General features: G+C 44.6%; 2 protein-coding genes across 3 annotated transcripts in view; one reads left to right on the forward strand and one right to left on the reverse strand.

Annotated features, from left to right (window-relative positions):
• Positions 1-895: 895 nt before the first annotated feature.
• LOC135711316 (G kinase-anchoring protein 1-A-like) lies at positions 896-2,174 on the reverse strand. The gene is made up of 2 exons (XM_065234105.1): positions 1,913-2,174; positions 896-1,847 (listed from the first exon to the last, which is right to left on the reverse strand). Exons 1-2 carry the CDS (start codon positions 2,102-2,104, stop codon positions 1,068-1,070), a joined length of 972 nt encoding a protein of 323 aa, XP_065090177.1. The 5' UTR covers positions 2,105-2,174; the 3' UTR covers positions 896-1,067.
• A 2,653-nt stretch (positions 2,175-4,827) lies between these two features.
• The window catches only part of Cbp80 (Nuclear cap-binding protein subunit 1), a 72,592-nt gene continuing 62,524 nt past the window's right edge, over positions 4,828-14,895 (forward strand). For both annotated transcript variants that reach the window (XR_010518478.1, XM_065234151.1), the window contains exons 1-3: positions 4,828-5,016; positions 5,136-6,471; positions 6,537-6,640. Coding sequence is in view for 1 of the 2 variants with exons in the window: in XM_065234151.1 (XP_065090223.1) it covers positions 4,971-5,016; positions 5,136-6,471; positions 6,537-6,640 (1,486 nt within the window). In the remaining variant the exon portion in view is untranslated. The remainder of the gene's footprint in view (positions 5,017-5,135; positions 6,472-6,536; positions 6,641-14,895) is intronic.

A 14,895-nucleotide genomic window follows, 5' to 3' on the forward strand; every position in this document is an offset into this window, starting at 1 on the left:
TTAAGCTCTATCTTGATTTTGAGTATGAATAATGTCTTGAAAAAATATCTACAGGACTGAATTTTAAATCTTCAATTAGCTGGATATATTTTGAACACTTCCTGATCAACCTAGGTACCATTTTGGGAGAATATCTCAGAGACATTATAATTTATTTATGTTAGACTTCAAGTCTTGAAAAATAACCAGATGACTTTATTGAAATCTTCGATCAGCTGCAGATCTTTTGAATACTTCCTGATCAATCTGCCTTCTTTGGATTCTTGAGTTGAAGATCTTCAAAAATGTATCTTGATTAACCTGAACTCTTGAATCAATATTTAAAGGACTTTAAGTAAATTACTATTTCAGTGGTCATCTGGATTCCGGATTTACCTGCATCATCTACAACAATCTATGATCTTCGCCAAACTTCATCCTTCTCTACGGATATTCCTGAACATCTGGAAATTTTCCTAAAACTAAACGATATTCCATAAACTTCCAGAAAGTTCATTGAGCTTTTTGGAAGTAAGATCTCTGACAACCTGCTTCGAAATTAGTCAAACTGGAATGAAGTGCTTAGAAGTTTGCAGATTTTTTTGAGAAATTCCATGAAGTTTTACCCAGTTTCTCGAATAGCCAATATTTCGCTTATCTTCTACAAAGATTGCTGCACTTCTTCGTTTCTCTTCAGAAGTATCTCGGAATTTTTCTTTAGAATACACCAGGAGTTCTACTCAGAATTATTATCATTGTATTTTTCCATAGCCCACAATCTTCTATTTTGATTTGAAATCCTACGTCTCAACTATTTTTGAATCTTCTAGCAGTGAAAAAAAAACTCAGGATGGATTATTTGCAAGAACGAAGCAGGTTATTTCGGATATTGCACAGCCAGTCTGCAAATTACGAGATTCCATACATTTAATTCTTTTTGCACTACTACAAGGGCCTAACTGATAGAACATTAAAATTCCTGGAAATTTTAGTAATACCGAACGATCCATTTCGTCCATACTTCAGTACATGTGGTAAAAATCAATAAGCAAAAGGAACAGCAGTTTGTGGAACGGTTTTCGAGCAACCTATTCTCCTTTTCCGTTTTGTACTTCAGACGAGGCATCGAATCGAACAGACTTGCGGCCAGCACTTTTTTCCTTACCTTTTTCGTGCCCCGTCGAGCCCATCTTGGACTTCTCCTGTTCTAACTGCGCATAGAGTGCCGTCATTTCAGTCGTCATATCCTCCCGAGTCTTTTTAAGCTTCTCAATCTCGACCAAGAGTTCGGTTTTATCCTTCATTTCTCCGCTCTTCAGTACCGAGTAAATTTTTTTGTACTTGGCTCGAAGTGTTTCCAGTTCTGTTTTCAGGGCGGAATTCTCTGCTTTGAGAAGATCCACTTCAGTTGCTTCAGGTGGAGGCGAATCAGATTTGTCGTCCTCTTCCGTCAGAGATTGTTCAGTACCATACTCCCGGTTCGCAACCAATGCTTTGAACTGTTCCTTCTGAATGATTTGCTTCGTTTCCCGATCGATCTGTTCAAAGAAGGTAAACTTCCGGTTGTACTCGGTTTCCTCTTCCTTGCGTTGCCGCAGAACTTCCTTCTCGACAGTGTCTTTGTCGACTTTAGTTTGGAATTGTTGCAAAGATAGTGGCCTCGTTTTCTTGGATTTTGAGGCCTGTTTAGTTTCACGTTCGGTTTTCTGATACTTTGTTTTGTTTGCTTCAAAATCCAATTTAGACATCAGTAGAGCTTGTTCTAAATCTTTTTCGAAGTGATTGTCGACTATTTCCGTATCCTTTTCCTGCCATTTATCCCACTGCTCAGTCTGTGCGGCTTCATTATTTGACTTTTTGGGCTTTTTCTGCAATTAGTTTCACAGTCAATCAAATAAATTAGATTCAAAGTAGAATTAATCATCATTCATACCGGCTTTGGTTTCTTCTGGTTATTTTGCTGTTGTTGGTTATTACCGGCCTGTTTCTGCTTGCTGCCGGTTGCAACCGACGGTGCAGTCTTTTGATTGGATGCATTTTTCTGCTTCTGATTCGGTCTCACGTAATCGTCGTCATCGTCCTCTATTCGTAACCCAGCGAACCGAGATGGAACGATCGATACCATTGCTTATTGGCAGCGAGAAATTCGGCAAATTTTGGAAAATTTCACCAAATTACGGAAAGATAAATGGAGTCTGAAAATTCTGCTTGGAAGAAGCGTAAACAGTATTCTTTGACAGCGGATTGTTTACCTTGGAAGCTGGTATAATGACTAGCGCCATCTGAATATCAGAAAATTGAAACATCTCCCCTGCGCACGGCCGCTGCGATTACTTCAATGAGAGAGTCATTTATACCGCATAGAGGCATCTCTATGTAACTCCCGAAAAAACGTGCTCAACTTTTTGACTCAGCTCTGGTACGCTCTTCGGTCCCAAACTAATCGATGCACCCTTCGAAACAGAGGAAAATCCAAGAACGCCTCAACCCAACCCAACACCCCCAAGCAACCGGTGGAAACTAACGATTTTAAATTGGCTCACTACTTGACTAGCCTATTGGTCCCAAGCAAATCGATCAACGTACCCCATTCTAGTCGAAATTCTAGCACTACACTATGTTTGTTTTGATTCGCTATGAAAGTTTGACAGATAAAATGAGGTGTTCATGGATTTTCCGATGTTTCGAGGGGCGAGTCGAGGTGTGCATCGATTAGCTTAAGACCGAAGAGAGTACCAGAGCTGAGCCAAAAAGTTGAGCACGTTTCTTCGGGACCTTCTGGTCTTAGAGTTGTTACCTTTATGGAATAAGTGCACCGAAGTCATCAATGCGGTTAGCTTGAAACTCGCCATAAAGGGTGATACGGTCAAAATTTGGTCAATATCAACTTGACGTATTTCTTTCAATTTTGCATTTAAAAAACCTGAACACCCCTCATTTTGAAGGTGTGTGTGTGTAGAATGTTGCTCCTATTTTGATTTTGGAATTCACTTTTCAGTTGTCAAAATGCCGTCCAAGCAAGAAGAGCAGCGTATCAAAATTTTGCTCGCGCATCGCGAAAATCCGAGCTACTCGCACGCAAAGTTGGCAAAATCGCTAAAAGTTGCCAAATCAACCGTTACAAATGTAATTAAAGTGTTTGGGAAACGTTTGTCGACAGCCAGGAAGTCTGGATCGGGGGGAAATCGAAAACCGGAAGCCGCTGAGACGACAAAGAGAGTTGCCGGTAGTTTCAAGCGAAACCCTAACCTCTCTCTCCGAGATGCCGCAAATAAGCTGGGTGTATCGTCTTCAACCGTCCATCGAGCCAAAAACGAGCCGGACTATCGACTTACAAGAAGGTAGTGACTCCAAATCGCGATGATAAACAAAATACGACGGCCAAAGCGCGATCCCGGAGGCTGTACACGACGATGCTGACGAAGTTTGACTGCGTGGTAATGGACGACGAAACCTACGTCAAAGCCGACTACAAGCAGCTTCCGGGACAGGAGTTTTATACGGCAAAAGGAAGGGGAAAGGTAGCAGATGTTTTCAAGCACATGAAACTGTCAAAGTTCGCAAAGAAATATCTGGTTTGGCAAGCCATCTGTACCTGTGGCTTAAAAAGCAGCATTTTCATAGCTTCCGGGACTGTCAACCAAGAAATTTACGTGAAAGAGTGTTTGAATAAACGTCTGCTGCCTTTCCTGAAGAAACACGGTTGTTCCGTACTGTTTTGGCCGGATTTGGCATCTTGCCATTACGGTAAAAAGGCCATGGAGTGGTACGCCGCCAACAACGTGCAGGTGGTTCCCAAGGACAAGAACCCTCCCAACACGCCAGAGCTCCGCCCAATTGAGAAATACTGGGCTATTGTCAAGCGGAACCTAAAGAAGACCAAAAAAACTGCTAAGGGCGAGCAGCAGTTCAAGGCAAACTGGCTTTCTGCGGCGAAGAAGGTGGACAAGGTGGCTGTACAAAATCTGATGGCAGGGGTCAAGCGTAAGGCCCGGCAATTCGGATTTGGAAAAGCGGAAGCCTAACTGAATATTTTTCCTGAATTTTATACTAATTGAACTTGAAAAAGAAATTTAATTTGATTTTTTAAATAAACGATTTCACCGATTTACACGCGTTTTCCCTTGACCAAATTTTGACCGTATCACCCTTTATTATCATACTTTTTAATAAACGAAAATGTACTTATTTGTCCAGTTTGGTGTGAAATGCGCAATATACAAGTTTCACAATGGAACTATCAACTCTAGGCTTTCATCTCCTCATCCATCGTATCAAATTGTCCACTTTAAGTCGATATTTGACTAAAGCACCTTCAAAAATATGTATTACACTTTTATTACATTGGTCGTAATTACGGGTGCGTACGGGTGTCACTTTACGGTGAAAACGAAGTGAAGTGACAAGTTGTCATTAACGGTGAGGTTATTCCCTGGGTCTTATTACGAGTGTCACTTCACGGTGAAAACGAAGTGACCACTTGTAACTCACGGTGAAGTGATTGCCGTGTAAATCAAATGGAAATCACTTCACCGTGAGTGAAAAGTTGTCACTTCACTTCGTATTCACCGTGAAGTGACACCCGTTATAAGGGCCATTTATTACTCTACATTTTGTTCTGCGTGTCTCTCGTGTTTATAGACAGCAGAACGGCACTTGGAACACTTGGAATGGCATTACTTTCATTACATTAAAAAATAAAATATCCTTTTCAATGAATTTTCGATGAGCAGTGTAGCTGTCGATCACCCCTCGGACCACCCTATAACTCGACTGCCTGTGTAATATTTATACCAGTTTCTGACAGATCAGCACAAGCTGTCATTTTCCGTCCAGTCCCAGGTGCAGTTTTCGGTGAGCGTCGCAAAAAAAGTTTCGTTTTCTGCTGTCGAAGGCATTAAAATCCGTAATTTTCTCGTGTTAAATCCCCTGAAAACCGCATCAAGTGTTTCGGTTCGCGTTCCGGAAGAGTCGCGTAGTGAAATTCAACCATGAACCGTCGCCGAGCGTACGAAGATGACGGTGATTTCTACGGAGGTAAGTTCGGTGTCTCCTATATAACCTCGTTCTGCCTCGCAGCCAAGGAGAGCAGTGTTATGCGGGTAGGGTTGCCAGTGATGGATATTTGACCGGGTGTTTATTTGTTGTTGTTTTAGAACGGAACCGTAAACGTCGCCGGGTGTCGGAAAATCAAGAGATGGAAGAACGTCTGGAGGCACTGATATTGAGGGTCGGTGAGAATAGTACCTCTTCGTTGGAATCCAATTTGGAAGGCTTGGTTTCGGTTCTGGAATCGGACTTGGGAAACTTCCGGAGTAAGATTTTAAGGATCCTATCGGAGTGTCCCATCAAAATGCCGGAGAAGTGTACAATCTACTCGACGATGGTGGGCCTGATGAACGCTAAGAACTACAACTTTGGAGGTGAATTCGTTGACCATATGGTCAAAACGTTCAAGGAGAGTTTGAAGCAGTGCAGATGGGATGCCGCCAGATACGCGTTGAGGTTCCTGTCGGATTTGGTAAATTGCCACGTCATTTCGACGAACTCTTTGTTGCAATTGCTGGACAACATGGTTGATGCGGCCAACGAAGATTCGGTACCGCAAGTTCGCCGAGATTGGTATGTGTTTGCTGTTCTTTCGACGCTGCCGTGGGTCGGCAGAGAGTTGTATGAAAAGAAGGAATCGGCTTTGGAAAATTTGCTGGTGAGAATTGAGGTGTTTCTGAATAAACGAACCAAAAAGCACCATAATTCTTTGAGAGTGTGGTCAGTTGATGCTCCGCATCCCCAGGAAGAGTATTTGGACTGCCTGTGGGCTCAGATTCGTAAACTGCGTCAGGACAACTGGGCAGAGAAGCACATCCCGAGACCATATCTGGCATTCGATTCCGTTCTGTGCGAAGCTCTTCAGCACAATCTCCCATTGATTCATCCACCACCGCATCAGGATTCTTTTGAATATCCGATGCCGTGGGTTGTCTACAGGATGTTCGATTACACGGATTGTCCAGCCGGGCCTATTCTTCCAGGAGCACATTCGATCGAAAGATTCCTGATTGAGGAACATTTGCATTCTATCATCGAAAGTCACCATTGGGAGCGCAAGGATTGCGCGGCTCATCTACTGAATCTGTCCTACAAGGACAAAATCCCCCTGGAGTACTGTATTGTCGAAGTGATCTTTGCCGAATTGTTCAAAATGCCAACTCCACGCTATCTGGACATTTGTTACGGGTCGATTTTGATTGAGCTTTGCAAGCTGCAACCGTCCAAGATGCCACAGGTGTTGGCACAGGCCACGGAGATCCTGTTCATGAGAATCGATTCGATGAATACCAGCTGTTTTGATCGGTTCGCCAACTGGTTTTCGTACCATTTGAGCAACTTTCAGTTCCGCTGGAGCTGGGACGATTGGGATAGTTGTTTGCTGCTGGAGCCGGAGCATCCGAGGCCAAAGTTCATCGAGGAGGTGCTGCTGAAGTGTTTGAGGTGAGTAGAGTAGTTTTCCAAGGAAGTGGCGACCGTGCATTGATGGTATGTTGTTTGTCTTGCAGATTGTCCTATCATGACCGTTTCAAGGAGATGATGCCGGAAACCTACTCCAAGCTGATTCCGAAGCCATCGCTACCGACCTACAAGTATACGATGGAAGGCGCCGGTGAGTATCGGCATTATTATGTTTACTGTTGCTTCATCGGTTCGCCTGACCGAGATTAGATGTGTTTGTTTTTATTTGGGATTTTGGACATACCAGAGTCCGGTACTTCCGGAATGGAATGATCTTGAGCGGTTGGAATCATATGGATTGTTCGGAAATGGTTCTTCAAACTGCAGTGCTACTTCATGCGGAACTGTAGAATACTCTTGAGGTATATCGTAAGTTGGAACCACTTTTTAGAATACGAGTCTTCAGCTGGTTGGCGTGCGACCGTATCAGACGAAGTTGATCTTTAAGGAACGCATTTTAGTTGACGGTTCCTATCTTCTCGATTACGGTTGATGGTTTCCACTGTCAAGAATTTGCTCGATGTACCTTGACGTATACAAAATCACCGTGCTGGAAACCTTTCTGGACTGCACAGTTTTTTTTGGTTGAAAGCGTCATTCTGTTACTTCCTGTCACTGGATATGGTGCCACGTTCGGTCGGTTTGAACATTGATGATTTGGTACGAAGTGATCTTTCAAAAATCATCTCTGTTGGAGATTTGTCATCCAGATCGCTATTTGCAGTAAAGTGTTTAGTGCTTCCTTATGCGTTGCCCCTCCCGAACGAATGTTCCGAAGCCATCGAAGAGCACGGAGTATAAGGTCTATCATTACCAGGAATTAGATTCCATCTACTGGACCTGCCTAGTCAATGTCAATCCTGGATCATGATTTAGAAGGAATGGTCAACGATTTCCAACGTCGTCTTGGTTGGTGTCTTGCCAGCAGTTCAACACGGTGTGCAGCGTTTGATGTAATCCTCAATTTCGTTATAAATACCAGGCCAGTAAGTAGAACTTCGTGCTATTGCTTTCATACGTACCATTCCCGGATGACCTCGATGGAATTGTTGCAAAATCCGTCGTCGAAACATGTCGGGAACCACGACTCTGTCGCCGAAAATCACGCACCCGTTAATTAGGCAGAGTGATTCACGTCTGTGGTAGTATGGTTGAACTACAGCGGAGAGATTATTGATGCAGACAGGCCAACCGTCACGGATGTGCTTAGCAACAGTTTGGAGAGTGGTGTTTATAGATGTAGCCTTATGTAGAGCTGCGAAAGAAACCGGAACCTTGAAGCTTGATAAATGTTCTTCCAGGGTGAGTGCTGCGATTACGAATTCTTCCTCTAGTTGGTTGGTTTGGTCGATCAGCCGGGACAACAAATCTGTACATCCGAAATCGTTCGCAGATACATGCTGAATCTCGAAGTCGTAGTTAAGCGCTGTAGGAGCCCAACGTTGCAGCGTGTTCGCAGTGTGTAGCGGTATGCTCTTCTTAGAATCGAAGATGGACAGCATCGTGAAATGACGTCCGAGCAAATATTTGTGGAATTTCGTCACCGCATAGACGAACGCAAGTGCCTCCTTTTCAGGTTGTCCATAATTAGGTGCGAGCGTTCTTGAAGCATGTTGCACAGCCTTCATTTTGCCGTTGGAAAACTGGTGAAAGAGGACGGCACCTATTCTAGTGTTTGATGCGTCTGCTGCCACGATGATAGGCAGTTTGGATCGTAATGCGTCAGGAGTAAATTTGATTGAAGTGTTGCCTTAAACCGGTCGAAAGCCTTCTGACACTTGCAAGTCCATCGCCACTTAGTTTCTTTCTTCAGAAGTTGGTCCATCGGATGACGCAATTCGTGTAGGTTGCGAACGAATCTTTCATAAAAATTGACAGCGCCTAGGTACGACCATAATTCTGAGATGTTACTTGGCGTTGGAATTGCAGTTAAGGTCTTCACTTTCGCGGGATCTGAACGGATGCCTTGTGCGTCCACGATGTGCTCCAAGTAGCGGAGTTGTGTTTGATAGAAATGGCACTTCTCAGCTTTAACGTGGAAACCATACTCCTTGAGTCGTTGGAAAAGTTGATTGAGTGAGGTTGCATGCGAGTCCATGTCGTTTCCGAACACGATGGCATCGTCGATGAAAGAGCGAACGCCAGGTATGTCCGCAATCATTCCATCCACCAGCCTTTGGAACGTTCCCGGTGCTGACTTCACTCCTGGAGCAAGCCACGATGAGTATTGATCGTTAGTAGCTTATTGGAATCGTCGTCAACCTCGAGCTGCAGATACGCATCGGGAGGGAAGGTCGATGATGCTGAAAACGGTTGAGCGAAAATTTCATCCGGTGTAGGAATTGGATAATGGTTAGATTCCAATGCCTCCTTGAGTCCTGTCGAGTAATCCTCACAGATGCAAACTCGGCCGTTCGGCTTTCGTACCGCCACGATAGGAGCAGCCTATTTGGAGAAGTCGACTAGCTCGATGATGTTCAGCATTTCCAACCGTGTGAGTTCGGCATCGACCAATTTGTATTGAATTGAATTGTATTGAAGGGAACTGGCTGTTTGGGACAGACAAAAAGCTTTACTTTCGTTGTCTTGTAGTGTCCCAATGAATCGTTGAAAACGGCCGCGTGCTTTGCTTGGAATTCACGAACTTGCTGATCGATCGATTTCATCTTCTCCTAAATGCAGACCGTATCGATGGGAACTGTCCACAAGCTCGAACAGTTTGATCCAGTCGATGCTTAGTAAAGTCTGGAACGCGCAAAAATTGGTCAACTTCAAATTGATGTCTTTCTGTTAAAAATGCATAAAAAACCTGAAATGCTGCATTTGGAAGTTGAGTTTATATACAATAGTTGCTATGATGAGTTTTCACCGTTTGCTCTCCAGTTTTCAAAATGACGTCCAAGCAAGAGAAGCAGCGTGTCAAAATTTTCCTTGCGCAGCAATAGAATCCGACGTTCTCACACGCCAAGTTGGTAAAATTGCTGGATGTGGCCAAATCGACCGTGACAAACGTTTTAAAAGTGTCGACCGCCAGGAAGCCTGGAAGCGGCGGCAATCGTAATCCGGACGTGGCAGCGACGACGAAGAAGGTGGTGGTGAAATATAAGCGGAATCCTAACCTCTCCTTCCGGGACGTCACTGGCAAGCTCAATGTCTTCCATACTACTGTGCAGCGGGCCAAGAAACGAGCCGGGTTGTCGACGTTTAAGAAGGTGAAGGTGGCGAACCGAAATTACAAACAAAACGTGTCGGCAAAGCAGCGGTCCCGAAAGCTGTATACGAATCTGCTCACAAAGTTCGACTGTGTTGTCATGGACGATGAAACTTATGTGAAGGCGGATTTCAAGCAGCTTCCGGGACAGGAGTTTTATACCGCATCAGGAAAAGGGAAGGTGGCTGAACTTTTCAAAACCATCAAACTATCGAAGTTCCCGAAAAAATATCTCGCCTGCACGTGTGGTCTAAAAAGCGGCATTTTCATTACTACGGGAACCATTAATCAATAAATCTACGTCCAGGAGTGCCTGGAAAAGCGGCTGCTACCATTCCTAAAGCAACATAATAGACCTGTGCTGTTCTGGCCGGACTTGGCGAGCTGCCACTATGGGAAAAAGAATCTCTAATAAATCCATGGAAAACGAGCAGCAGTTTAAATCTAACTGGCGTTCGGCGGCGAATAAGGTCGATGAGACCATTGAGTCAAATTTAATGGAAGGGGTTAAGCGGAAGGCAAAGCAGTTCGGATTTGGCAAACCAAAAGAATAAACGAACATTTTTTTCCTATGAATTGAACTACCAAAAGAAAAATAAGATTTTTGTGACATGAATTTTGACTGAAAAAAACGATTTTTTTGTCGACCAATTTTTGCGCGTTCCAGTCTTTAGGTTGAGGTTGGCAGCCGTTTTGACGAAGCAATTTTGCCGTTGATGCTCATTTCGTGCTGGACGCATTCATTGCTTCAATAGTCAGCTTCTTGATCGTAGGTTTTCCCAGACAGTTCCAGGGTTGCTTTGAAATTACCGTGATGTCGCTTGCCTTGTCCAGTTGAAGCTTAGTTGCCACGCCGCCGATGAAAGTGGGCACGTACTTCCGCTTGCTGGAGTGTTGAGCGATGTGATTCACGATGTCTACGCCTCGGGACTTTGCCTTCCAAGATTTGCTTGATTTGATTGATGACTTCTTCTCCTCGCCAGCTTGAACTGTTTTTGGTTTGGAGTAGCAGCCACAGTAGCCTTCCTAGTGGCCGATACGGTTACACTGTTTGTACTGATGATTCGAGCATGGACAATCCCGAACATAGTGCATCTGACCGCATTGATTTACCTTCCGTCGTTATTGTTTTATTATTGTTTTACATCCACAGGCTGGATGAAGAACCAATGATGTTAACCTTATCAACTATATAAGCTATGGAGCAGATTCGTAGGAAGATTTTGAGGTCATCTGCATATGATAACCGAGGAGCTTCGATGACCAGATGCACGTCCTTGAAGTACAGTATAAAAATCAACGGTCCCATGTGGCTTCCCTGAGGTATGCCTGATGTGGCGAAGAAGCTAGCTGATATGCAATCTCTTATGACAACCTTTAGTTGGCGACCGGTAAGATATGATCGAAACCAACTCAGAAGATTACCGCTTACACCGAGCCTGTCGAGTTTAGCAATCGCAATAGCATGGTTCAACTTGTGCTGCGAATGCTGCGGATAGGTCTGAATAAATAACGTCCGTTTGAACCCTATCCGACATGCTTTCGGTTATATACGATGTGAGACACAGCAGATTGGTCGTTTTAGAGCGACCGACAGTAAACCCATGTTGATCAGCACTCAACTACTGCTTGCAATGGGACAGCAACGGTTCCATAATGATTACCTCGAATAGCTTCGAAACGGCACCTAACGATGTAATTCCTCGATAGTTATCCACAGCTCGTTTCCTTCCTTTTTTGTGGACGTCAATGGAAATATGCCACTGAAGAGAGACATTCGGAACAGGCGAAGAAGCGGAATTAACAAGCTAGCAATATGTCTCTTCAAAAATACAGATGGAACTCCATCAGGTACAGGATTGAAGGATGACTTGAGCAGAGTCCCGGCCTTAGAAATCATCTCAGCATTAACATCAATTGCACCCAGCGTTTGATCATTTACTGGAACGTTCCTGGTAGCCAGGTTAATATGGTCGTCAGTTAGTATCTCATTAGTAAAATACACTGGCAAACTTTTCGGAAAAAGGTGGCATAGATCTTGAACGGTGGCAGCAACTTCTCCGTTGAATTCCATAGACGATGAGAGGCCGGATTCCCTGCGTTGCTCGTACACGTAGTTCCAAAAGGATTTCGGGTGTAGCTTAAGTTTGCGCTGGATGCCTCGTTGGAAACTTGAAAAGAATTCACGACTGACTCGCTGGTACCGTATGCGTGATAATGTTTGCACCATCGTACAAATAAGGTTCCCGTTTCACCTGTGCATACAATGCCTTGGTTTTCTTTGCATACACGTAACCTATAGCTCATACCGTAGTAGGCTGTGTATAAAAGAAAATGATTTACTTAGTTTGACAGTTGCACCATGACGAAGTGGCAGCGTATTCGTGATTTGTCCCACGCGCAAATGTCGCAAAAAGACATTTCAATCGCCGCGGGAGTGTCCCGGTGGACCGTCAAAAGGGTTTTAGACCGAGAAAAGAAAGGACAACTATCCGCGAAGGTGGCCACAGGTCGTCCGAGGTCAGCTCGGCTTTCGAGGGTTATCACTGCTATCAAAAGGAAGATCCGGGTGAATCCAGTGCGTTCAATAAGGAAAATGGCAAAGGAACACGGGATCAGTGAAGATCGTAAAGGAAGATTGCGGGGCGAAGTCGAGGGCACGAAAAAAAAAAACTCACATGATTACCAACTGCGTCCGGGAGCTACGAGTCGAACGATGCCAAAAAAATCTTAAACTGCCTTAAGCGAAAAAATCCGGTAATCCTGTTCACCGACAAGAGCATGTTCCCCGTCGATCCCGTATCAAATTTCAGAACCGACAGGTATATTAGTTCTCTTCCGGTAAAAGACGTGGCACACGAGTACAAGAACGTGTATCTGACCAAGCATCCTGCTAGCGTTATGGTGTTTGGATTGGTGGCTTCCGATGGCAAAAAAATGGACCCGGTGTTCATTCCAGAAGGCGACAAGGTCAACACGGAGGTCCGCATCGGGATTTTAAGTAAGTATGTTCTTCCGTGCATCAAAGAACAGTACGGTCCGAAGCCAAATGTTGTATTTCAACAAGATGGGGCTCCGTGCCACACCTCGAATCGCGCTCAGAAGTGGTTGCAGGAACATCTTCCGTTCTGGGCGAGCCCCGATCTTAATCGGGTGGATTACTCAATATGGCGCGTCATGTAGGCCAAGACCTGACACTTTGTGGTGAGTTCTATTCGGGACGTGTCTGCCAATGACATATGCCAAGACATGTGAAAAGGTTTGCGCTGCAGCCTCAACGTCATCTGGATCAAGGATGTTCTCCCATACCATGCTAGTCTATACATCTATGCTGCTACGGTGGTCAGCTTTACGGAAGTCATAAGAAACCGTAGTAGGATAATCGTCGAAACCACGCACGAGTTTGTCCTCAACAGTGACAATTAGAGGAGGGTGATGTGGAACTTGCTTAGTTAGTGCACAAGGAGCCGAGGAAATTAATGGAGCGCTGTCCTGTGTGCTCACGAAGCAGAGGTCCAAACTACGATCATTTTCGTTAACTACATGGCTAATTTGAGAAAGCGTCGCTGCGCTATAGTTGTCGGGAAAGCTAATAGCTCCTGCGTGAAATGTAGATCTATCAGGATCTGGGTACAGGAATCCGCTATGAGATGGATTCCACGAAGCGCCTGGCAGATTGAAGTCACCAAAAATGAATATCTCATCAACTGGAGTGGCACTTTCGATAACTGTGAAAACTGACGGACAGTGAGAATCGATGAGTTCATTGTCCCGGACTCGATCAGGTACAGAGCGCATAGAAATAGTGTGCGATCACCCAGATTGATGGCTGTCCAAACCTGCTCCACATACTTCCATGAATCGTTCTCGATGGCCTTTGTCTCCAACCCGCCACGGACAGCTACAAGGACACCTCCACCAGTAGATTTACGGCTGTTGTTAGGATTCTGATCGCAACGAAAGACCTCGTAGTCAGGACCGAAGACTTGACTGGAAAGCGTTCGATAATCGAGCCACGTTTCGCACAGGACAATTACATCGTAGCAACAATCCGATACAGCTAGGCGGTACTCTTCAACATCAGAATTCATTCCACCAGCGTTTTGGTAGGAAATCACGACGTCCTGCTTGCGGCAAGGAATCGAACGACTGCTCTCCCTGGAAGTCAAAGATACATCGCCATAGTGAGTGGGTTGAAAGACCCCCTCTCCACATCCGACAGCAGGTCCGGAACGACTATGATGAACGAAGGCTGCTGATGGCAGGACTGAGACGAAGGGAACGAAGACAGCTGATGTCGAGAATTTCCCTTCTTCTCCTGAACTGCGTGCACCGTTGATTTTGAGCTTGATTGACGCTCAAACATGGATGTGTCCGCCTTGAGATTAACGAGCCGTCGATCAGATTTTGGAGTAGCCTGGCTCGTATGTCCGTATGTTGAGACCGCAGAAGAACACCAAGCATTTGAATTAGTCAATCTTCACGTTCTTGAAATCGAAATCCTCGCAAGCACGGTTGACTTTACCTCCGTAGCTGATAATGTTTCAGATTTCACCAGCTTCAGGCACTGATATCGCTTGCTGAAGATCGATGTTTGTGATCCGAATATCTTCTTGAGGGTTTCGACTGTGTCAGCGAATTCGACGTCTATTGTACCGGGTGTGTGACGGTATGTCCAACTTCCTCAGGAGCAGTTGTACTTTGGCCGCATCTTCTAGGTTCTTGGCATCCGAATCAAAGAGATCTGCGTACCGGCTGTACCACTTCTCGAAGGTGATTGCATTTTGCGGGTCGAACGAAAACTCACTGATATTCGTTGCCAAGGCCTCAAGTGTTTGCTCAGGTTTACTAACGGTTTGAGCTGGCTCCGCTAGCTTTTGTAGGAGCGCAGCCATCTGGAGAATTGCTTCCAGTAGATCTGCCAATGCTTCTGGTTCTTGAATCCTCGTCGCCAATTGTTATGTCCGGTACTTCCGGAATGAAATGATCATGAGTGGTTGTAACAAGTCTATCTTTATTGGAAGTCTAATTCGGAATGAATAGTCAGGTGACAACATATTTTTGAAGAGCATATGTATAGCAAAATGAAAACAAAATTTGCTATTAAATTTGTCAATTGCGTAAACTGAAATCAAATTACGATCTCAGTTTGATGTTGATATCAAAATTTGATTTTGTGTGTTTAAAATCGAGAT

This window comes from Ochlerotatus camptorhynchus, unplaced genomic scaffold (assembly GCF_037179485.1).
Source record: "Ochlerotatus camptorhynchus isolate MF236.1 unplaced genomic scaffold, CSIRO-AGI_Acam_v1.1 ptg000432l, whole genome shotgun sequence".
Classification (NCBI taxonomy): Eukaryota; Metazoa; Arthropoda; class Insecta; order Diptera; family Culicidae; genus Ochlerotatus; species Ochlerotatus camptorhynchus.

Excerpts from the sequence above, each read along its gene's own strand:
- LOC135711316 (XM_065234105.1), bottom strand. The coding sequence starts at position 2,104 with ATGGTATCGATCGTTCCATCTCGGTTCGCTGGGTTACGAATAGAGGAC. Across the intron at positions 1,848-1,912 it reads ACCAGAAGAAACCAAAGCCG|AAAAAGCCCAAAAAGTCAAA; the intron begins GTATGAATGATG and ends AACTAATTGCAG.